Genomic DNA, 25,734 nt, shown 5'->3' with positions numbered 1-25,734 from the left:
TTTCGCCCATGATACCGCCCATGCGTTGTCAGGTATTTATTCCTCCGTACCCTGTAAATTCACGCCATATTCCACCCTTCAAACCGAAACACAGCCATGCAAACACAACTGCTTCACGGTAGAAACACGAATGGGACAGAGGTGGCCAAGCAATCGACTTTTGTACAAAGTCTTTAATAATATTATATCTTAGATTTAATTTCTTATTGTAGCACGACATTATGACATGAATGATTCTGTATGTAATACCAATTTTATATTAACTATGATTTTCACAGAGATTTTTCACAAAACGGCCAGAATTTACATCCGTCTGATTTAGAACTGTTACAATATGTAATGTATTTACACAATTTGGCGTCAAAAACGGTCCTATTGAAAGGTGACCGTGATTTGAGGGAGAAGAAAATAAAAAAGAATAAAATAATCTTACCACGGAATATGAAAGGGAAGAAATATAAATTGTTGACCAAAGGATTGTTAGACAGAGTATGGTTATACAGATATAGAGAGAAGTCTGGAGAAGATGGTTATTTGGACGAAGATACAGTCGGCAACTTCTTGATAGATTTACGCTCGGCATTCAATGATGTAAGTATATAGTGGGCTAAAGACACCTTGCTACAATATGCTAGTGAAATTATTAGGTACGAAGCCATATCATCTTAATCATTCATCCATCAACCATCACCAGAGGGAGACTGTACAAAAGTCGTTTGATTGGGCACCTCTGCCCCATTCGTGTTTCTACCGTGAAGCAGTTGTGTTTGCATGGCTGTGTTTCGGTTTGAAGGGTGGGATATTGCGTGAATTTACAGGGTATAGGGGAACAAAACCTGAGTCCTTAGGAATGGCAACGCATGGGGGGTATCATTGGCAAAACAGTATACTCTTTAGTATACTAGATCATGTCTATAGGCGACGGTTACCACTTTCCATCAGGTGGGCCGTCAGCTTGTTTGACATTCCAAGTTGCATAAAAAAAAAACGTTAAAGCCGTGGAGTAAGCTTCATGCTGAGGTTTTCCCTAGAGACTATATGTAGCATAGAGTTTTTCAAAAAGGATGTATTAAGATATCTTCAGATAACTATTAATATAAGCACAGATAATATAATACTATACTAGTAGTATAAATGTAAATATATAAATGATTGATAATAAAAAAAATTGCCAACATAAAGTCGACCCGTTTTTGAGATTCTATGCTCTATCTATATAATCTAAGCCATCGTAGCATAAAATAATTACAAATTCCAAATTTAAATAGTTGTAAATACAATTATTTTTTTTTAGTTGCACGACGCAATAAAGCACATTGCAATAATAACGCAGTTCAGAAATCAAAGATGGCTGGCGAATTTGAAAGAGTTATATCTAGACGATTTATCTAGAAAGAAGATTTTAGAAGTTAATCTACATTTGTTTACGAATAAACTTCTTGATTTAATAGAGCATAGCGCCAGTGATGGACTAGAAGATGGCTTTCTTAAATACGTACAAAATAACGAGAAAGAAGTTGAGACGGCTAAAGAAGAATTCGTTTTTGTATTGAAGTTCATGGATGAAATTAAAAAAAGTCTTGTATAAAAATGCTATTTTTGAATTCGGAATTGAATATTTCAAAAAGATGAAGGGCCTAATTTTAGTAAAAAACCAAGCTTTTGTGGTTCTATATCAGCCCCACATCACTTCAAAGAAAAATCATTCATATTAAATCTATGCAACCAGGTTTTGAATTTAAAAATTTCATACTAAAAAATAGCTAGCTATTTTATGACATCTATTGATATCGATATTTTGGACAGAAGTATGTTACAACACTATTAAAATGAATTTTAACCTTATACTTCGTTGACACATATTTCAAATACCTTAATTAGGTTTAACGCGACGCGATTGTAAGTAAATAGTACCTACATAACTGATTTTTATTTATATTTTGGCGCTGTCATGCCCACATTGTAGTGCAATCCTCGTCGAAACGTTGGAAATAATAACTAGATAGGTATGTAGGTACTATTTACTTACAATCGAATCGCGTTAAGTCTCTATATTGTATTTATAAAATGAATTTATTTTATTGTATATTACTTCTAAATGGTTGCATAGATCCATTTTTCAATATCGTCAATATAAGGGCAGTGCCACAATTTTTAGGTAACGTAATAATTACTTACTCTATCTGTGGTCGAGGGAACAGTAATTTTTTTATTATTAATAAAAAAAAACATGAATTATCACAACAAACGTTTTTAATAAAATAAATTACGTCAATAATTTTACACTATACAACAAAGAGATGGAAAAATATAGGCAATACGGTTCCCTTTTATACCAAATTCTATAAAACACAGTAAATATTTAATAATGACATTTTTTTATTACAAAAAAAATAATAATTGTATGGCGTTAAAATCAGAAAACAGTACATAGAATAAGAATAAACTAAAAATTAGACAGAAATTAGGGTAAAAGTAAAAACTATGCGATTTGCATTTTTGTAATGCAAGAAACTATTCTTAAATAATTGCATAAGTAAATAATTATAAACAAAAAATATGCAACCTTAATGAAATCTAATATTTCTATTATAAATAAAGATTGTGTCCCACAAGAAACTAACTTTAACTGTGAAAAAATCAGTTATTTTGATTTAAAAACTAAATCACTGAACCGATTTTGATAAAATTTTTACAGAACTTAACTGTAAGTATATGCTTTCAGATAAAAGAAGAATTTTCCAAATCGGTCCACAATTGACGGAGTTATGAGGTGACAAACACACAAAAAAAAATACAACCGAATTGAGAACCTACTTCTTTTAGAAATTGGTTGAAAAATATATAATTTTATATAAATAAATGTATTCTAAAAATATAATAGTGACTATATTATATAATAAATATAAAAATGTATTAAATACTAAAAGCTAAATCACAAAGACATGTTTTGGTTTTTATCTATTTCTAATTAATTATAAAATTTATTATAATAATCACAACATTATGGGAATGAAAAACTGGAATTGACTGAAGTCCCATTTTTTTTTACTTAAAAATTTGATATTATCTTAGATAGAGCATCGACCCTCAAAAACGTGTCAACTATTTGTCAGCTAGTTGTCAAATTAGCTGACTCGTTTTTTTTATCAGTGTTCTATATACTTATGCATTAAATGTATCTGGATGTATTATTTAATAAATAAAATGAATGTTTACGCATTAAAAAGATGCAGAAATTATAAGACAAAAATTATAGAAGTTATAAAAGAATCACTCATAACATGAGTAAAAAAAATAAAACTTCAGTTCAATGCCCTCATTAAATTTGGCTTAATACAAAAAATATGTTAACTTAAATATATACAAAATATATTTAATTAATTTAATGATAAACTAGAAAAAGTAATAAATAAAAATGGCGCGCACACGCAAAAATTGAGAGCTCCCGCCATTTTGGATGTTTAAAAAAGTTACGAGCATTGACAGTGGAGTCGATTCTGAAACGTCATTTCTCTAAAAGCATTTCTAAAATTAAATTTTTTTAATTTGATATCTCATTAAAATCTATGTATTTAAGACTGAAATAAATTAATTTATTAATAGATACAAATTTAAACTATTTTAAATTTAGTTCATAATGTTTCATAAAACAGTTATTTCGTGAAACTGTCCAGTTAAGATATTTCTTTCCACTTTGGCTGTTGCTGGAAGAGAACTCTTTTAGAGTTACGCTCACCTTTGTACATTTGATTGCATGTGACATATATTGTATGTATCATTAATGTGTACAATAAAGTATAAATAAATAAAAATACAAAATAATTAAAATATTAAATTAAGAGATGTTTAGAGAAATCGTGCTTCAGAATTGATCCCAATATCATAGACAAATAACTTTACAATACTTTATTTTTTTTTTTTTATTTATTATGTAATTAGCTTTACAATACTGTATCTTTGGGTTTATGATATTAAGCCTCTATTTTTTTTTTAATGTACATAATCAAGTTAAGCCTCTGTCTCCAGGTCGGCTTCAATTTCTTCCGGGGTCCGAAGATCTATTGCAAACCTCTTCTTTAGATTTGTATGTCTCTCATTTAGTTCTGTAAAATATAATAAACACTTATAAATCTTTTCGTCGTTGTGTATATACTATTGGACGTCCAGTGGTCGAAATTCGACCATAACATATATAGTAATGAATGAATGTATTATGTTCACGTTTGACATTCAGTGAGACTATGGACAAGTAATGTTAAAGGCAAACAATATTAATCTATTCTCAATTCGACCGCAGACTTTAACAATAAACAAAAGAGTACAATATGAGTGTGTGTGTCAAATACATGGTAGTGTGTGTAATGTTTTTTTTATTGATTTAATATATTTTTTATGCATAAATTAAAAAAAAAATTATCATTCTGCATTTCTTCTCTATACGAACTATAAGTGTGTCAAATGCCAGAGGGAGACTTTATACAAAAGTCGTTTGCTTCGGTGCCTCCGTCCCATTCGTGTTTCTACCGTAAAGCAGTTGTGTCTGCATGGCTGTGTTTCGGTTCGAAGGGTGGGATATGGCGTGAATTTACAGGGTACAGAGGAATAACACCTGAATCCTCAGGAATGGCAACGCATGGCAGGTATCATGGGCGAAACAGTGTACTCTGTTATGTCCATAGTACTGCTCATGTCTACAGGCGACGGTTACCATTTTCCATCAGGTGGGCCGTCAGCTTGTTTGCCATTTTAAGTAGTATAAAAAAAATATCACATACCAGGTTCTGCCTGCATCTCCTTAACTCTTCTAGAATAATCTTGGAACGCAGCTGACAGGGAATAAATGAGACGTCGAGCGGCGTTCCTGTAAAATGACCAGTGCGCTTTTATATAGATAGATATATTATTTATTTACATAACTTATTATTCTCAATTTCGTGTATAATATAGTATATATCATATATGTGTAAGTATATTTGTTATTCGAGATATACGGGAGCACATGGCTATTTAGAAAGTACGCCTGTCCGTTGTTATGTGTGTTCAATTCAATTCAATTCATTTATTGCTTTCTACAATAACTATAATAATTGCTTTCTAACCCGGCTTCGAACGGGTGCAATGCTGATACAAAATACCGTCGCCGGCCCCCCATTACGTTACGACATCACATTAGAAACCTGTAAAATTATCAGTGTTCCTCTACAATAGTATGCATGTATTATACATATAAACCTTCCTCTTGAATCATTATCTATTTAAAAAAACCGCATCAAAATCCGTTGCGTAGTTTTAAAGATTTAAGCATACAAAGGAACATAGGGACAGAGAAAGCGACTTTGTTTTATACTATGTAGTGACGATATAGGTGTAGGATTGATGGTAGGGTTCATCTTTTAAATATATTTAATCAATAATTAAAAAGAACAATAATTATTTTACAATAAACGAATAAATTTTTAAATTGTCCAAGTTAACAAAACACTCTCTCTGGTCGCTGGCCCGTGCGCGGTATGCGCGCGCAGTCAACAATCACAAAGCGCCTGCGCGACCTGCGCGCGCATCCTGCGAGTGAGTGCCGTGACCAAGCGTCGTGATATATATATATATATATATATATATATATATATATATATATATATATATATATATATATATATATATATATATATATATATATATATATAAATAATAAACATTGGCGAGTATTATCTCACCACATAGGCATTGATTAAGGTATTGGATATTTTTTTTTTCTTTTTACTTCTGTATTTTAGACTACAACAATAATATAATTGTCTTGTTTATCTTGTGTTTAATTAAAACATGTTCACATTATGTTATCAAAGCGAAATATGACTTTTTCTCACGCCCATACAAACTGTTTGATGCATTGAACATTTTGGATTTTGTTTTAATTTGAATTCCCATAACATTGGCTAAATAGCCTTGTACAACTTAAAATTAATGGTGGGGGGGGGGAGGTATTGTTAATAATGGGGATCTAATAGACCTACAGCAATATACCTCATCAGGTCGCCTTCCACGTGGTTCCCCCTGGAGACCACCTTGATTATTTCTTTATGAACTGAATTTGGCAAAATAAAAAGTAGTCTATAAAACTCAGGGATAATATACCTTTCTAACATACATACATACATATCTGTCACGCCTGTCTCCCATTAAGGTAGGCAGAAACAATGGAACACCAAATGCTTCGATTCAAACAAACCTCTTTCGCTTCCTCCACATCCATCAATCTTTTCATACACGCTCGCCGGTTACGGGTACTTTTAATTTGGCCCTTCTTCAGCACGTCGCCTATTTGGTCGACATACGTCCGTCTAGGGCGGCCCCTACCGACATCACCATTCATTCTCGCTCGATAAATCTCTTTCGTAATTCTTCTTTCATCCATCCTCTCCGAATAGACAAACCAACGCAACATTTTTCAATTTTTGCCACTACATTACAGAAAAAAAATTCAAAATCGAATAGTACAGGAGATTACACCGAACATACAAACTCATAAATTTACCTCTACATAATATTAGTACAGATAAATGGATGTGGGATTTATAAATAAGTATTTTAAAGATAAATTTGATGACCCAATTTTATGGGACATATAACTATTTCATCACATGTATTTCTTATGTAATTTCGATCACATTATGTCGTTTTCAACCATGGGAAACTATAGATAACATATTGGAGATACTCAATTTTTATCAATAAACAGCGACCCAGTTTCGCACGGGTATAAAGATTTTTTTTTTAAAATAACTAGCTGACTCGGCAAACGTCGTTTTACCATATACATCCAGAGGGAGACTTTGTACAAAAGTCGATTACTTGGACACCTCTGTTCCATTCGTGTTTCAACCGTGAAGCAGCTGTGTTTGCATGGCTGCGTTTCGGTTTCAAGGGTGGGTTACGGCGTGAATTTACTGGGTACAGAGGAATAACACCTGAGTCCTCAGGGATGGCAACGCATGAAAGGTATCATGGGCGAAACAGTATCCTCTGTTATGTGCATGGTACTGCTCATGTCTATAGGCGACGGTTACCACTTTCCAACAGGTGGGCCGTTAGCTTGTTTCAGTTTGTAGCGTGATCGAACCCGGGACCATTGGGAAATGTATGCATCTTATATTATTACGTCACTCATACGTAAAAGTTCTTTTTTTTTATACCACTGAGGTGGCAAACAAGCATACCGCCCACCTGATGGTAAGTGATTACCGTAGCCTATGAACACCTGCAATACCAGAGGTATTACGCGCGCGTTCCCGACCCTGTAGAAACCTCTTTACCCCCTTTTTGAAGAACCCTACGCTGTTGTCTCTTGGGAAAACCTCGACAGGGAGCTCATTCCACAACCTGAGTGTTCGTGGGAGGAAACATCTCTGAAACCGCGTTATACGCGACAATTTATTCTAAAATTAACCAATCATTCTAAATTCAATACGTAAACCAATTTAATATACCTGTTTTTTATATTATTCTTATATATTTATACATAACATCTCTTGCACACATGTCTCCGTGAGTTACGTATTTAGGGCCTACTGAAAATCAGTGTCGTAGCTTCAGATTTGAAGCTGCGACATATGCCGAGTTAGGTCCTTTGCACAAACACTGGCTACATTCATATTGTTTTTGATATGTTTTTCTTTTTATTCTAAATTAAAAGTAAAATAGTAATGTTATTATATAATTGTGTAACCTTCATTATTATGTTGTTTTGTTATATGTAACATGTATTTAATTAATGATATTATTTAAATGAAAAGTTTGTTTAGTGTATGTGTAAATAAATAAATAAAATAAATAAATAATAACTAACCTTGATTCACAAACAAATCCGTGACATTCGAATGGATTTAGACCTTTGGCGTTGACCGAGTCCTTGACGGTTATCATGGAGAACACCCTAGTGTACACGAGGTCCTGCACACCGTAGGATATGGACTCGATCTTGAAGAAGACCGACATGTGCTCGAATTCATTCCGCTTCAAACCCTGATGTACTGTCTCTATGAAAACACCATCGACAGATATCACCAATTTCACGATGGGCAGGATTTGATCTGGGTGAAATGAAAATAAGTTTTTTTATTTTAGTGAACTAGAGAGAAAGAAAGAAAAAAAGGAAGAAAGAAAGAAAAGAAGGAAGAAAAAAAGAGAGAAAGGAAGGAAGGAAGCAAGGAAGGAAGGGAGGGAGAGAGGACAGGAGGAAGGGAGGGAGGGAGGGAGAGAGGACAGGAGGAAGGGAGGGAGGGAGGGAGGGAGGGAGGACAGGAGGAAGGAAGGAAGGGAGGAAGGAAGGAAGGAAGGAAGATATAACTAAGGGTTATGTTACGAAAGTCCATATCACTGGTTATCTTTGTTACATACCTGACAGCTCGCCTGATGAAAACAGTGACCGTCATAAATAGACATGTACAGTAGCGTGGTGCATCACAGAGTATACTGTGATGCCCATAATATCCTAAATGCGTTGCCATTCCTGAGGGCTATGGTGGTATACCTTCGTACCCTGTAATTTCACTGCCATATTCCACTCTTCAAACCGAAGCAGTCGTACAAACACAGCTTTTTCACTGCAGAAAGATGAGTGGGACAGAGGTACCCAAGTAGTCTATTCAAATTCAAATCATCTTTCTTCAAATAGACTTGTTTACAAGCATTTATAAATAGTAATTATTTTTTTAAATCTACTGCAAGATTCGTAAAGTTGTTATCTGTTGAGAGGAGTCCGCGAGAGACTCAACAGTTACTCTTTTATATCTCTGTCAACATTATGTGTATTTATTTAAATGTACTATGTCTAAAGTTACATGGTCGTTAAAAAGTCCGTACGTGATCGACTAACACCATGCACCGTACCCGTCCGTAACCGTCGCCTATAGACATGAGCAGTACCATGGACATAACAGAGTACACTGTTTCGCCCATGATACCCCGCATGCGTTGCCATTCCTGAGGACTCAGGTGCTATTCCTCTGTACCCTGCAAATTCACTGCCATATCCCACCCTTCAAACCGAAACACAGCCATGAAAAAATACAACTGCTTCAAACGTACCTGGAGGTAAGGCTTTCGCTGCAGCCACCATAAGATCCACAGGTTTCCTGGTATGCTTGATGCCCCATAAACCTTTGGCGTCTCTTTGACCTAAATATTTTACCTGGAAAGAGTCAGATTTTTATTTTTTTCTTACAGGATACATCCCAATGAGGCATAGTACAACAAATAACATGGGTCGGGGGAAAGGGATTGTTAGTAATGAGATTTAATAGCCCCAGTGCTAGCAATACACCCACTATCAGGTCGACCTCCACGCGGTTCCCCTTGGAAACCATAGTGGTTAATTCTTGTTCATTTGGTCACTATGGGCCAACCGTTCTGCCTTCATCCTCACCTGTCACCCTTCACTGGTGCCCCGCCAGTGTACACCGATAGCGCAGGCGGGGTTACCATACCATCTTCACTCATTAAAAAAAAATAACATGGTAGTTTAGATTTTACAATAACAAATAGTAAATTAGCCTTTGCGAATTCTATCAGAGAACAGATAAAGAGATTCATACCTCTTTTCGAAATATTGTTTAATAAAACAAGTGCTCTAACGAAAGGTGCATGATGGAGCAAATTTGTTTTTTTTTATTTAATGGATGATAATGGAATGGTAGCACCACCCGCGCTATCGGTATACACCGGCGGGGCACCAGTGAACGATGATAGGTGAGGATGAAGCAGGCCAGTTAGTGTGTGTTTGTTACTTTGATTATCTATATTTGTGAATTAGTGGAGACCAAAAACTAATAACTATTAAAAAAAAAATAAGGGGTGTTACAGTTACAACACAATTACAATATTGATATTGGACAATATAACACATCTGGGGGGGTATCATGGGTGAAACAGTATGCTCTGTTATGTCCATGGTACTGCTCATGTCTATAGGTGACGGTTACCACTTTCCATCAGGTGGGCCGTCAGCTTGTTTGTCTAAATCTAAAAAAATCTAAATGATTCCAAATACATCTAAAAGGATCTTATCTCTATGCATAATACTTCTAATATTTTAACTAAAGAGGTATGGGGGGAATAGGAGTATTAGTAATGGAGACTGAGAATCCCATTGCCAGCAATATACCCAACCAGTTCGACCTCCTCGCAGTTCCCCCTGGAAACTATCATAGTTAATTCCTGATGAATTCATCATGATGGGCTAACTGGCCTGTTTTCATTTTCATCGATCACCCTTCACTGGTGCTCCGCCAGCGTATACCGGTAGCGCAGGTAAGGCAACCATTTCATTTTCATCCATCAAAAAAAAAACTAAAGAGGTACGTTAGATTATATAGATAGAGCATCGAGCCTCAAAAACGGATCAACTTTTTGTCAGCTAATTGTCAAATTAGCTGACTCGTTGTTTTTATCAGTGTTCTATATACTTACGTACACAATGTATCTTGACGTATCTATATTTAATTATTTAATAAATACAATGAGTGTTTACGCATTAAAAAGATGCAGAATTTATAAGACAAAATAAATATAGAAGTTATAAAGGAATCACCCGTAACTATTTATCACGCAAAATTGAAAAAGTTGAGCCGTCTTTCTCGAAGCATTTGTATGGAGACACTCTATCTATATAATTTAAGGGGGGTACATAAATCGTATACTTATTGTACGTATGTATACATTTTTTTTATGCAACTTAGAATGGTAAACAAGCTGAAGGCCCACCTGATCGAAAGTGGTAACCGTCGTCTATACACATGAGCAGTACCGTGGACATAACAGAGTATACTGTTTCACTCATGATACCCCCCACGCGTTGCCATTCCTGAGGACTCAGGTGTTATTCCTCTGTACCCAGTAAATTTACGCCATATCCCACCCTTCAAACCGAAACACAGCCATGCAAACACAACCGCTTCATGGTTGAAACACGAATGGGACAGAGGTGCCCAAGCAATCGACATTTATTCAAAGTCTCCCTCTGGTAAAACAATACACGATTACAAATGCTTTTTCGCAAAATGTACTTATAATAACCGTTTATCGAACTATATCTGAAACATCTACCCATCTACATTTCCAACACAATACACCGTTGGGTACATATTTGAATGGACGATAATTTAAACCACAATTAGAGCGGCTAGCCGCCATTTTGTCGACCGGAAGTGACGTCACACGCACGGGGCCATAGTGATGTATCAATACGCTTGGGTGCATTGAAACGGATCCAGAGGTTTTGTTTCCCAGAACGGAACGGACTTGCTAAGAAAAAAAAGAGATGCGAGGGGATTGTTCTTAATGGCGACTTGTGACCCCATTTAGAAAAAAAAACTGCCAACTGACCTGCTTTCAACCTCACCAATCAATGGGGGATGAAGGAATGGTTAGTAACGTGAACTAGCTGTCCCATTGCTAGCAATATACTCGTACTTGGTCGGGGGGAACGGATTCTTAGTAATGCGGATTAGCAGACCCATTGCTAGCAATATACCAAGTCAGCTCGACCTCCACGTGGTCCTCCCTTGGAAACCATCGCGCTGAATTCCAGGTGTATTCATCGCGATGGGCTAAGTGTCCTGCCTTTCTATCCTCACCCATCACTCCTCATTAGTGCCGGGGGAAGGGATTGTTAGCAATGGAGACTAAGGATCCCACTGCTAACAATATCCCCAACCAGGTCGACCTCCACATGGTCCCCCCTCCCGAAAACCATCGTGCTGAATTCCAGGTCCGTTCATCACGATGGGCTAATTGACCTGCCTTTTCATCCATACCTACCACCTCTCATTGGTGCCCCGCAAGCGTATACCGATAGCGCGTGTGATGTTACCATTCCATTATCATCCATTAAAAAACCATATCTCGGTAACGCAAACGAAGTCGTGGATAAAACATTTAAAAAATCTATTTTAATTACCTCGTTTGCGCACACCCTTAAGGCAGTAAATTTGCATACATTAATTACTTTACAATACCGCTCGTTTTGATAACTGTGTTGCGCTCTGTATAAAATTTAGCGATTCGTTAACATGATCTAGTCTGCATGTAGACTGCAGACTGGACGACTTTCAGGCAACTTTTTGTGGAAATTAATGTAAATTGTACCTAGTGTACGTATTTTTTTGATGGGGTAAAATGGTATGGTAACCCCGCCTGCGCTAACGTGATACGCTGGCGGAGCACCAGTGAAAGGTGATAGATGAGAATGAAAACAGGCCAGTTAGCCCATCATGATGAATTCATCAGGAATTAACCATGTTAATTTTTAGGAAGAACCGCGAGGAGGTCGACCTAGTTGGGTATATTGCTAGCAATGGGATTCTCAGTCACCATTACTAACAATCCCTTTCCCCCCTGGAGGCCTATGTTAAGCAGTGGACAATTAACGGCTCATATGATGAAATTTATGAGGAAATTGTAGGGAATCAATGAATCTAAATAACTCAGAAGCTTGAAGCTTCCCGGAACGGTCTTTGGGGTCAGATTAAGGCTAGCATTGGACAGTAAATAGCTGAAACAAAAAATCGCCCGTCTGTAGCGGTCTTAGTACGAACCGTCACAGTTTAGAAGCACAGTACAGTAATTGGATATCTAACCTAATCTCACTGCGAATGGAATATGTAAATACTAGGCGATGACGTCACTCTTTTTAAATACACATATAATGTTACTATTTCATTAAATTTATACTTTTACTAACAATCCGGCCCTGCTTCGCACGTGTACGAATTGTTTTTTTTTTATATACAACTTATAATGGCAAACAAGCTGACGGCCCACCTGATGGTAAGTGGTAACCGTCGCCTATAGACATGAGCAGTACCAACACTGTTTCGCCCATGATACCCCCAATGCGTTGCCATTCCTGAGGACTCAGATGTTATTCCTCTGTACCCTGTAAATTCACGCCATATTCCACCCTTCAAACCGAAACACAGCCATGCAAACACAACTGCTTCCCAGTTGAAACACGAATGGGACAGAGGTACGCAAGCAATCGACTTTTGTACAAAGTCTCCCTCTGGTACTCAAACAAAAAGACTTTAAAATACATGTTATGCTTTATATACAAACCCTATAGACATTTTCCCCTTTCGAGTTCTCAAGGTTGACCGGAAAAAACCCCTTCATGGGATAAGTCCGCCTGTGTACATTTTTGTTATAACCTAATATCTATAAGTGGGGGGAAAGGGATTGTTAGTAACGGAGACTGAGAATCCCATTGCTAGCAATATACCCAACCAGGTCGACCTCCTCGCAGTTCCCCCTGGAAACTATCATGGTTAATTCCTGATGAATTCATCACGATGGGCTAACTGGCCTGTTTTCATTCTCATCTATCATTCTTCACTGGTGCTCCGCCAGCGTATCCCGTTAGCGCAGGCGGGGTTACCATACCATTTTTACCCATCAAAGAAAAAAATCTATAAGTGAATGTACAAAAGTATATAAATAAATAAATAACCCCTTCACAATCCAATAGGATATTAATTTTGTACCGTGACTAGATTAAATCGATTAGTGTCGCCATTGTGATTTAGTGACAAATGTTCAGACATACTCGTAGGTGTGATGGTGCATTGTATAGATGGGGAATTTCAGAAAAAAAGCCCATGCTCACGCTCACCACATGAATTCATTTACAACGGCAGTAGCTAGTCTAGTTGTTTTTTTTTATACAACTTAGAATGGCAAACAAGCTGACGTCCACCTGATGGAAAGTGGTAATCGTCGCCTATAGACATGAGCAGTATCGTGGCCATAACAGAGTGTACTGTTTCGCCCATGATACCTCCCTACGCGTTGCCATTCCTGAGGACTCGGGTGTTATTCCTCTGTACCCTGTAAATTCACTGCTATATCCCACCCTTCAAGCCGAAACAGCCATGCGAGCACAACTGCTTCGCGGTAGAAACACGAATGGGACAGAAGTGCCCAAGCAAATGACTTTATAAAATGGTACCCTCACATTATCACCATTATTATTTAGAGCCACCATACATGTTATGTAAATGGGTGTACCTTTGGGGGGAACGGAATTGTTAGTAATGGAGACTGAGAATCCCATTGCTAGCAATATACCCAACCAGGTCGATCTCCTCCCTGAAAACTATCATGGTTAATTCCTGATGAATTCATCATGATGGGCTAACTGGCCTGTTTTCATTCTCATCTATCACCCTTCACTGGTGGTCCGCCAGCGTATCCCGTTAGCGCAGGCGGGGTTACCATACCATTTTCACCCATCAAAAAAAAAAATATATATATATATATATAAGAGTATGGACGAAAGAAGAATTACGAAAGAGATTTATCGAGCAAGAAAGAATGAAGAAAGAATCGAAGCATTTGGCGTTCCATTGTTTCTGCCTACCCTAATGGGACTATATTATGAACATAGGAACATGGTATGAACTGGATTGAATTAGAAATGAGGTCAAATGAAATGACCCCTACTTTAAAGTGTCAACTGACTCTGCTATGACATCACTGACTTATTTGTCGTGAACTCTTCTATTTTTTTCCAACTTGGCGGCCTAGTATAAACTTACTACTACTTTACATTTGTATTGAGCTATGTTTCTAATGTTTTTACTCTATTTTTTGACGTGTGGTCCCGGCACAGAATTGGTTATTACGGGGTTACCATTTAATTATCATCCACTAAAAAGTATTCAATGCAACTGTAATAAATATAATGAATTAATGAATGTATGAACGAATAAATAAATTAATGATGACGATCGTTTATTTATTTATTTATTCATCAGTACAAATATGTGTACATGGCGGACTTAATGCTAAAAGCATTCTCTCCCAGTCAACCGTAGGCAAGTGTCAGAATACACGAATGCGGTACTACTAAATTATTGATATGCATACATACTAAAATTACATATATAAACGAATAAATATATATGAATAACAAATATACTTACACATATATGACATATACTATATTATACACGAATTTGAGAATAATATAAAACACTGTTTATACTTTCTCTGTTACAATAACATATAATTTATTTATATTTTTTCGTTTTACTTTTAAATTAACCTTGCTGGTATACTCCGAGTCATAGACCGTTTCACTTGCTCTTCTAAGACACTTTATTATTTGTTAATAGTATTTTTTTTATTTAAAAAATTTAATCTATATATGATATTATATCTTTGTACTATAAATATCAATAACAATACATTAAAAAACTACCTAAATATAAAAAAAAAAAAAAAAACTTTGAGATCACTGCCAACTGGTAGCGTAACTAAGAGACTTGCTGCATTTTCACGCCGAATAGCTATAGAGATGCGTTGACCAAAATATAGGCCAGCCTTCTGGTAGCCAGCAATTTAATATATTTATATTATAAGTATTTTTTTTTTATGGGTGAAAATGGTATGGTAACTCCGCCTGCGCTAACGGGATACGCTGGCGGAGAACCAGTGAAGAATGATAGATGAGAATGAAAACAGGCCAGTTAGCACATCATGATAAATTCATCATTACCCATGATAGTTTCCAGGGGGAACCGCGAGAAGGTCGACCTGCTTGGATATATTGCTAGCAATGGGATTTTTAGTCTCCATTACTAACAACCCCTCTCCCCCCATTACAAGTATATTTATATTAGTATAATATATAAATATATCAAGTATTGCTTTATTGTTCCTCTATTCAATAATGCACCGGCTACTTATTTCTCTGTTCGCCCAATGGTTGACTGGTAGAGAACACCGTCCGATGTTAAGTCCGCCATATGTAAAAACAAATTTTAGTATGCATTAAAGTTTAAATAAATAAATAAACTCACCTGAAACGTCATCGGCAGATCGTCCACAGTGACTGGCGCTTCGTTTTCGGCCATTTTGTGTTTCAATCAATTACATTACACTTATATAACACGTGTATAATTATTTAAAACTGCTATCTCCCTCGGAATATATTGCTAATTTTGGCATTCTTTTAATCTGAAAAGAATAAAATAAAGTTATTGGAATTTTTTTTTTTACGCTAATTAAAATGGCAAACAAGCTGACGGTCCACCTGATCGGAAGTGGTAACCGTGGCCTATAGACATGAGTATAAAATGCACCGTGGTGCCAATGGTACCCATCATGCGTTGCCATTCCTGTTGACTAGGGCGATGATCCCATGCTTTTGTTATTTCACTGCCACATTTCTTAATACCAGAGGGAGACTTTGTACAAAAGTCGATTGCTAAAGTCCCATTCGTGTTTCTACCGTGAAGCAGTTGTGTTTGCATGGCTGTGTTTCGGTTTGATATGGCGTGAATTTACAGGGAACAGAGGAACAACATATGAGTCCTCAGGAATGGCAACGCATGGGGGGTATCATGGGCGAAACAGTATACTCTGTTATGTCCATGGTACTGCTCATGTCTATAGGTGACGGTTACCACTTTCCATCATGGGCCGTCAGCTTGTTTGCCGTTCTAATTTGTATAAAAAAAATGTTAAAATTTTGATAAATTTGGTATTGTAGGTGGCTTTGGTATAGGCTACGGTAATCGCTTACCATCGGTGGGAAGAGATTGTTGTTAATAGGAGGTTAGTTGTGCCCATTGCTATCAATATACCCTATCAGGTCGACCTCCACGCGGTTCCCCCTGAAAAACATCGTGACTAATTTATCGTTGAATTCGTCACGATGCATTAACTGACCTGCCTTTTCATCCTCACTCTCACTGGTGCCCCGCCGGTGTATACCGATACCGCGGGCAGGGTTACCATTCCATTATCATCCATTAAAAAAAAACCGCTTACCATTAGGTGGGCCGTATGCTTGTTTGCCGCCTCGGTTTTATAAAAGAATTTAATTCTTTAGTTTGCCATTACACGATGGAAATAAAGCTGATTCCAGACAACTCAAGTTGATTGTTTTTAAACCGACTTCAGAAAAAAGAACGTTCTCTGTTCGGTTGTATTTTTTTGTATGTTTGTCACCTCATAACTCCGTCAGTTGTGAACCGATTTGGAAAACTCTTTTTTTTATCTGAAAGGATATATGTATACCCAATCTATATCCTTTAAGATAAAAAAGTTCCATACAAATTGTATCAAAATCGATCCAGTAATTTAATTTTTAAATCAAAATAACACAATTTAGTTAGTTATACATCGCATACTCGGCAAACAAGCATACGGCCCGCCCGATGGCAAATGGTAAACGTATCTTATTTCGTACAGCTATTTCCAACCCAGTGCACCCCTATTGTTCACGCTTGACATTTCGAACCACCCCTAGAGACACGCTCTGCCGGCCCCCTGCTCACTAACCCGTGGTTTTGACCGACTTAAAAAAAATCGAGGTTCTCATACCATCCGTATTTTATATTTATGTTCGTTTATAAAATGTTGGGACACTTGATACGACTTATGAACGTTATAATAGAAGGTAAGATAGAAGAAAGGCGGGGAAGGGGGAGACCGAGGCACAGTTACATCAGGCAGATCAAGGAAGGAGTTGGTGTCGTGTCGTATCAAGAGGTGAAAAGACTCGCTGCTAATCGTAGTGAGTGGCAAGAGCTCCACCAACAAGAGATCAGGGCCTCTAGACAAGTGCCAAGCGAATTCGTCGATGGAATCGACATCGTTAGCTAGTCCGTGAGACAGAATCAGATAGCAACGCCGGGTGACTCATTCCAACTCACGGACTAGCTAGCGATGTCGATTCCATCGACGAATTCGCTTGCCACTTGTCCAGAGGCCCAGCTCTTAAATAGAATAGATAGATTCGTTTTTACCCTCGGCTCCAGTTGAGAAATATTGTTCAAAAGTTACAGAGAGGAAAGATTTAAGCTATATTCAACGACACATGTGACACGAGAGAGAGAGAGTTATTTATATGGGGGAAAGGGATTGTTAGTAATGGGATCTAACTGAGCCATTGCTAGCAATACACCCTATCAGGTCGACTTCCTCGCGGTTTTATTTATTCGGATTTATTTATTTACAGCAAAACCAGGGCTACATCAGAGCAAATAGATACAGTTTAGGATCACAAAACAAGCCAAAAATAGGAGTTAACAAAAAAAATATATACGAACAAACAAGAGGAATGAAAACAAAAAAAAAAAAAAAGAATAAAATACAAAATAAAAATTAAATGTAAATATTTAATTAAAATATGGCTTTTTTATCCATACAATAGTTATTCAAACTAACTATGAATCAAAAATACATGAGATTATTACAAAAAAAAAAAAAAATTTTTTTATACGAGAGAGAAACAGAGAGAGTTATTTATATGGACATAACAGAGTTTTCGCCCATGATACCCCCCATGCGTTGCCATTCCTGAAGACTCAGGTGTTATTCCTCTGTAAAAATTCACGCCATATCCCACCCTTCAAACCGAAACACAGCCATGCAAACACAACTGCTTCACGGTTGAAACACGAATGGGACAGAGGTACCCAAGCAATCGACTTTTATACAAAATCTCCCTCTGGTGAATTGAAAATGAAATTAGTTTACACCTGTATGTAATATTGTTAAGAGGGGTGTATTTCGACGCAACAGATGCGTCGGCCGTTAAATCGATGGCACAGGTGCGTACGCGCATGTAAACATTCAAGTCGCCATTTGTAAGTGGTGCGTAAATGTAACATCATTGTATATTTTGACTATTGTATTCTATCAGCCTTTAACTGTCCACTGCTGGACACTGGCCTCCTCCATTGGGTTTTGCCAATAGTTGCCACGCTTGGTAAGCGAATTGGCAAGCGCAGTTAGGCTTCGGTGCTGTTTTAAGAGAGACGCTGCTGCCCATCCTTTGACCATTCAGTTCACTTAATCGCTTCTTACGACACCTACGGGACAGTAAGGGGTGGTCCATTCTATGCCGGGACCACACGGTATAGAATGACACATATTTTCATTACGTATGTTAAATTTAAAACGATCGTGAGGTTTGGGATGAAATGGATGAAACATGTTATCCACTACTATACTAATAATTACCAGAGGGAGACTTTGTACAAAAGTCGACTGCTTGGGTACCTCTGTCCCACTCATGTTTCAACCGTGAAACAGTTGTGTTTGCATGGCTGTGTTTCGGTTTGAACGGTGGGATATGGCGTGAATTTACTGGGTACAGAGGAATAACACCTGAGTCCTCAGGAATGGCAACACACGGGAGGTATCATTGGCGAAACAGTATACTCTGTTATGTGCATGCTACTGGTCATGTATAGACATATATCGCCTATAGAGGCGACGGTTACCACTTTCCATCAGGTGGGCCGTCAGCTTGTTTGACATTCTAAGTTGTAGAAAAAAAAAATACAAGCGAATCGAGAACCTCCTTTTTTTTAAGTCGGAAGAAAACAAGATATTTCGTATCAAAGCCATAATGCGGAGTTAATGCAAGCGAAGTAACCATTATAAACGATTATGTCACGACATCACGACACGACAGAAGTAACGACTAAAAAAAACCAGTCAAGTGCAAGTCGGACTCGCGCAACGAGGGTTCCGTACAAATAATCAAGTTTTTTTTTGTGAAATAACTGCAAGTTTACCAGAGGGAGACTTTGTAAAAAAGTCGATTGCTTGCGTACCTCTGTCCCATTCGTGTTTCAACCGTGAAGCAGTTGTGTTTGCATGGCTGTGTTTCGGTTTGAAGGGTGGGATATGGCGTGAATTTACAGGGTACAGAGGAATAACACCTGAGTCCTCAGGAATGGCAACGCATGGGGGGTATCATGGGCGAAACAGTTATGTTATGTCCATGATACTGCTCATGTCTATAGGCGACGGTTACCACTTTCCATCAGGTGGGCCGTCAGCTTGTTTGCCATTCTAAGTTGTATATAAAAAAAACTGCAAGTTTACGGTTTTCGGATTTTTTCCTTTACTTGTGCTACACGACATTGCTTCTTGCCATATTTCATTATTCCAGGTCAACGGGAAGCACCCTATAGGTTTTGATTCCTTTTGCGAATGTCAAAATACGCGATATAAATGTAACGTAAACGGCCGTATCGTTTGATTGCGTCGATTTAGAAGCTTGATTTTTATCACCGCTTTAAGAGATTGCAGACCTGAGTATGTAGTATTAATTTGAACTTGATACCTCCAGCCGTTCCTAAGAAAAAGGGTCTGGACAGACGGACGGGCGGATAGCAAAGTTTTCTTTTATAATACAACACAGGGGACAAACGAGCATGCGGCTCACCTGATGGTAAGTGACTACCGCCGCCCATGATCACACACAACACCAACGGTATTGCAGGTGTGCTGCCGGCCTTTTGAAAAGGAATATGCCTTGCTATAAGGGTTCCGTTTCTTTCTTTGGAGGTACGGAACCCTAAAAATATATCTAACAGAGTTCACGACCTTATCTTTAAGTACTTTTTTAGGATATATACAAAACTTTCTATGAAATAAAAGTAGGTATATTTTCCCCCACAAAAAACTCAATTCAAGAACAGATGAAGTAGTTTTTTTTACACCTCTTAGACGATAAACAAGTATACGGCCCACCTGATGGTAAGCGGTTACCTTAACCTATGAACGCCTGCAATACCTGTTCCATTCGTGTTTCTACCGTGAAGCAGTTGTGTTTGCATGGCTGTGTTTCGGTTTGAAGGGTGGGATATGGCGTAAATTTACAGGGTACAGAGGAATAACACCTGAGTCCTCAGGAATGTCAACGCATGGGGGGTATCATGGGCGAAACAGTATACTCTGTTATGTCCATGGTACTGGTCATGTCTATAGGCGACGGTTACCACTTTCCATTAGCAAGGTCATCAGCTTGTTTGCTATTCTAAGTTGCATAAAAATATATGTATTCATATTTTTTTTTAATTCTATCACCATCAGTTGTTTCCCGCGGCTCTGTCCGTTTACAAACAGACAACAAACACTGCACAACTGTACAAATACAGTCGTCTTTACAAACATACACACCTATATTAATGTATAAACACATGTTGCAATTATTTCACCTTTATTTCGGTTTTACCCGACTGCGTATATTGTCGTTGTTACATTTTCTTTTTTGGTGGGTGAAAATGGTATGGTAACCCCGCCTGCGCTAACGGGACACGCTGGCGGAGCACCAGTGAAGGGTGATAGATGAGAATGAAAACAGGACAGTTAGCCCATCATGATGAATTCCTCAGGAATTAACCATGATAGTTTCTAGGGGGAACCACGAGGAGGTCGACCTTGTTGGATATATTGCTAGCAATGGGATTTCTGGTCTCCATTACTAACAATCCCTTCCCCCCTCCCCGTTGTTATATTTAGAATGGCCGTGTGGTCCCGGCACAGAATAGGCCACCCCTTCCTTTCCCGTAAGTGTCGTAAGTCGACTAAGGAACGGCAAGGGATGGGCAACAGCGTCCCTCTTAAAACATCTTTTAAGCTTGACTGCGATTGTCAATCCGCTTGCCAAGAGTAGCAACTACCGGCAAAACCCCCCAAGGGGGAGGCTTATGTTCAGAAGTGGACAGTTAAAGACTGTAATAATGACGATGATGATATATTTAGAATAAATATAAAAGCAGTTTTTTTTTTTTATTAGCTCGATCTCCATTGTCTAGAGTGGTGTTTCCCAACGTAGGGCCCACGTCTCACAGGGGGCCAATTTGATAGTTAAGAGGGGGTAATTAAAAAATGGACTCGAAGCGATTTTATCTCAATTGCTCCGGGCCATTTAAATGCAATGCTACGAGTAGATATCGGTGACAAATTTAACAAAAAAAGTTAATTAAAAAAAAAAATGCTGTAAAATATATATTAGGTATAATTTCGTTTGACGTTACCAAAATATCAACTGGGCGATTAGAGTCGTCAAGTAAACTTTGTCGGGAGAAATTATGTATGGGGGCATAAAAATGTTTGAAATGTTCAAGTGGGGCATGGCACGAAAAAGGTTGCGAAACACTGGTCTACAGGCACTGACATAGTTAATCTGGCCATGGTCATGTAATGTACACAAATTTTTAACCGACTTTAAAAATATGAAGCCTTTGAATTAGATAGATAGATAATTTATTTACATTACTTACAGCACACAAATTACAATACAAACATACACATAATACACAGTAAAAGAGATAAAAGAATGAAAATAAAAAGCACAAAACAAAAAAAAAACAAAATATATAAACTAACAATCTCCCTTCTTTCCCTTCCTTCACACGTGTGCCATAGTAACACAAAATGGTCACAACTCAGTTTATTGCTTTGCCCTTAAAAGAGCAAAACACTGATATTCTGCTGTGGCCAAGAGTCAGTCGCGAAACTCCTCATTAAAAATAACAATAAAAAGAAATATAAATAAAATGCATTGTATGTGTCCATTACATTCGCCTCCATTTGATATTACATTATAAATAAATAAATAAATAACAGATACCATTAGACGAGGGGTAGTCAGAGATCACTTTCTGTCACATTCAGGTATACAGGCAATAAATAGATGGACAGATAGATACTCTTTATTGTTTCCTCCATTTTTACATGATTACAATAGTAAACTTATTTATATTTTAAATTGCATAAAAAAAAATTACCATCTTTGTGGTAAAGCATTATATAAAACGTCCAACAGCATGTTTAACCTTCGCATGGGATGTTTTCGTATTTCGTACCTGTGTCCTTATCAACAGTTGATAACATTATCAAAGCCTGATGATGGGTGTTATCTAGAGGCGCAGAGTGTGTTGTACATACTAGTGAATAAATAAATCGAATCGAATAAATAAATGATTATAACTGTATTTTCGCTGGGGGAAAGGGATTGTTAGTAATGGAGACGTGAGAATCCCATTGCTAGCAATATACCCAACAAGGTCAACCTCCTCGCGGTTCCCCCTGGAGACTATCACGGTTAATTCCAGATGAATTCATCATGATGGGCTAACTGGCCTGTTTTCATCCTCATCTATCACCCTTCACTGGTGCTCCGCCAGCGTATCCCGTTAGCGCAGGCGGGGTTACCATACCATTTTCATCCAATAAAAAAGAAACTCTAGTTTCGCCGTTAAATATGTTATTAACTAGCGGCCTGTCCTGGCTTCGGACGAGTGGACATTTTTAAACTTCGACATAAAAAAAAAATGCAATTAAAATCGTCAAAAAATGTTCAACATCGGTTACGTCCATTGCATTATAGAACAAGTATGTTCTACAATATTGAAAGAGGAAAGAGTTGTATTTTTGTGTGTATGTATGTTTGTAATGAATAAACTCAAAAACTACTTTGCCGATTTCAAAAATTCTCTCACTAATAGAAAGCTACATTCACCCTGAGTAACACATGCTATATTTATTGCTAGAAAACATTAGGGGATCCTTACTAAAACTTTAGTAACGTAACTCAAGGTGTAAAAAAATGCTATAAAATATCTTTGGTCGCGTGCGCTGCGGAAACTATTGGTGATAGAACAAAAGTATGTTCTACAATATTGAAGAAAATATCAATAGCTACAAAAAACATCGCGACACTATATGTCCAACTATTATCGTTATGTCACAATGACCACTTTTTAATATGTTGTAAAAATGTACACCCGTGCGAAGCCGGGACGAGCCGCTAGTATAGACATAAAGAAAACAGGGCGCAATGACTCGTAATGATAAAGCTTATCTTTATTAAATACATTGATTTATATCGTAGCGTAGACATAAAATATTTTAACGTTTTGTAAATAATTGAAAATCTCCCGCCATTTTATTCATCATACCAGCCTTTAACTGTCCACTGCTGTACATAAGCCTCCCCTTGGGGGGTTTCACCATTAGTTGCCACGCTTGGCAGCCAGATTGGCAACCGCAGTCAGGCTTTAGGGACGTTTTAAGAGGAACGCTGCTGCTCATCTCTCGCCTCCCCTTAGTCGGTGGCCTATTCTATGCCGGGACCACACGGCTATTTCATTCAATAGATGTGTATTAGTTTATAAGCAACATTTACATATGTAGGTTTGTTTGTTGTATCGTTTGCTTGGGCACCTCTGTCCCATTCGTGTTTCTACCGTGAAGCAGTTGTGTTTGCATGGCTGTGTTTCGGTTTGAAGGGTGGGATATGGCAGTAAATTTACAGGGTACAGAGGAATAACATCTGAGTGCTCAGGAGTGGCAACGCATGGGGGGGTATCATGGGCGAAACAGTATACTCTGTTATGTCCATAGTACTGCTCATGTCTATAGGCGACGGTTACCACTTTCCATCAGGTGGGCCGTCAGCTTGTTTGCCTTTCTAAGGTGCATAAAAAATGCATATTTATTTATTTCACAAAAAAAAATTTATTATTTAATTGCAATGTTAAAATGTTACAAATCGGTTAACAACTGATTTGAACTGAATATAAGATAGGAAACTACAGAAAAAAAAATCGAGAACCTCTTCTTTGAAGTCGGTTAAAAAAAATTACGTAGCATTTTTAAGATTAACCTAAATCATTGATGCGTTACGTAGATCTGTTCATATAATAACAAATACCTAAGTTAATCGCAGGAACTATAATTAAACAACATTAGGAGCGTGTAAGAATGTAAGTACTAAGTTTAATTGATTGGTTCTACATTTTTTATAACTTAACTAAACATTACGTACATAATCTGTATTACTTAGATAAATTCCAGATCAATTAATACGCCACAGATAAAATAAATCCAAACAGAAAATAATCAGAAGACAGTACAACACTATTCGTTTGCATCCGCAAAACAAAAAAAATACATTGATTAAAATCGCGCCCAATTTAATTACGTAAAAGAAAAAGTACTCGCCTTAACGACTCTGTTTAAGATATATTTTACGATTATGACGCTATATAAAAACAAAGTGAATAGAAAATAATAGGTTTTACTTACTCACGAGTTGTGTAAAGTCCTTCATTCCACAGATAAGAACAGATAACACAAAAAAACAACAATAGCTTCAAAATTCACTGTGAATCCAAATGCGTACGAAATTAAAAAGTTGAAAAATTAAAAAGAAATTAAATGGCGGGACACGTCTAGCGCGGTACGGCGCGCGAATGTGAATACGAAATTAAGTTTTCAAAATCGGAACGTTCTATGTCCAGTTTACGAAGACCCATGCTCGACTATACATTCTCCCTCCACAATATCGAATAACGTACTACGACGAGGGACACGGGAGGTCAATATAATCTGGTTACAATTTAATGTTCCACAAATACTTTAGTGTTGTATGAATTTAGAAAATCAATCTTATCGTCTAGAAAATAAGATGCATATTAACTGCATTTGTATGCGTGTACATTGTTCACACGTTAAGGTGAACAGTGATAAGGGAATCTACAGTGTGTAGTTAAAATTTATAGATAATTATTAGATGGAGTCAAAGAGAGCTTAAATAATAAATTATTTATAAAATTTTGCACAAGTAATATAGTTCTAATTATAAAACTATATGACTTTATTAGGTTTTTAATTATTTATAAAATACTAACTTTTGCCTGCGGTTCTGCATGCATAGTGTCATGTTTTTCCTTTAAGCTAAAATTGTTTTTAAATTCTTTTCTTAGCGGATGCGATTTTATTATTATTATTTTTTTGTTTAGGAAGGCGATGGAAAGCGCTACCGTCGTCCATGAACACCTGCAACACGAGAGGAGTTGTTTGTGCGTTACACATGTTCCAAAATAAACCTGTTCAATTGAATCGAGATCGCCTTTCTTT

General features: G+C 37.1%; 1 protein-coding gene across 2 annotated transcripts; it reads right to left on the bottom strand.

Annotated features, from left to right (window-relative positions):
- Positions 1 to 1,620: 1,620 nt before the first annotated feature.
- LOC113509262 (uncharacterized) lies at positions 1,621 to 25,084 on the bottom strand. Of its 2 annotated transcripts, XM_052898353.1 has the most exons (7): positions 24,901 to 25,084; positions 16,586 to 16,676; positions 15,861 to 16,017; positions 9,091 to 9,193; positions 7,850 to 8,093; positions 4,779 to 4,864; positions 1,621 to 4,106 (listed from the first exon to the last, which is right to left on the bottom strand). In XM_052898353.1, the coding sequence occupies exons 3-7, from the start codon at positions 15,912 to 15,914 to the stop codon at positions 4,012 to 4,014; spliced, it is 582 nt and encodes a 193-aa protein (XP_052754313.1). In that variant the 5' UTR covers positions 15,915 to 16,017; positions 16,586 to 16,676; positions 24,901 to 25,084; the 3' UTR covers positions 1,621 to 4,011. The 2 variants fall into 2 exon arrangements, with proteins under 2 accessions (XP_052754313.1, XP_026748380.1); XM_026892579.3 differs by lacking the exon at positions 16,586 to 16,676.
- Between the last annotated feature and the right edge of the window lie 650 nt (positions 25,085 to 25,734).

The sequence above is a fragment of the Galleria mellonella genome, unplaced genomic scaffold (genome assembly GCF_026898425.1).
Source record: "Galleria mellonella isolate WM207_F2 unplaced genomic scaffold, CSIRO_AGI_GalMel_v1 utg424, whole genome shotgun sequence".
Taxonomy (NCBI): Eukaryota; Metazoa; Arthropoda; class Insecta; order Lepidoptera; family Pyralidae; genus Galleria; species Galleria mellonella.
Note: the sequence above shows the minus strand (reverse complement) of the source record. Positions and strands in the feature narration are given on the sequence as shown.

Coding starts and splice junctions, on each gene's coding strand:
- LOC113509262 (XM_052898353.1), bottom strand. CDS start 15,914: ATGGCCGAAAACGAAGCGCCAGTCACTGTGGACGATCTGCCGATGACG. Junction 8,094..9,090: donor AGCGAAAGCCTTACCTCCAG/GTACGTTTGAAG, acceptor CATTTCACCCAG/ATCAAATCCTGCCCATCGTG. Junction 4,865..7,849: donor GGATTTGTTTGTGAATCAAG/GTTAGTTATTAT, acceptor GTCATTTTACAG/GAACGCCGCTCGACGTCTCA.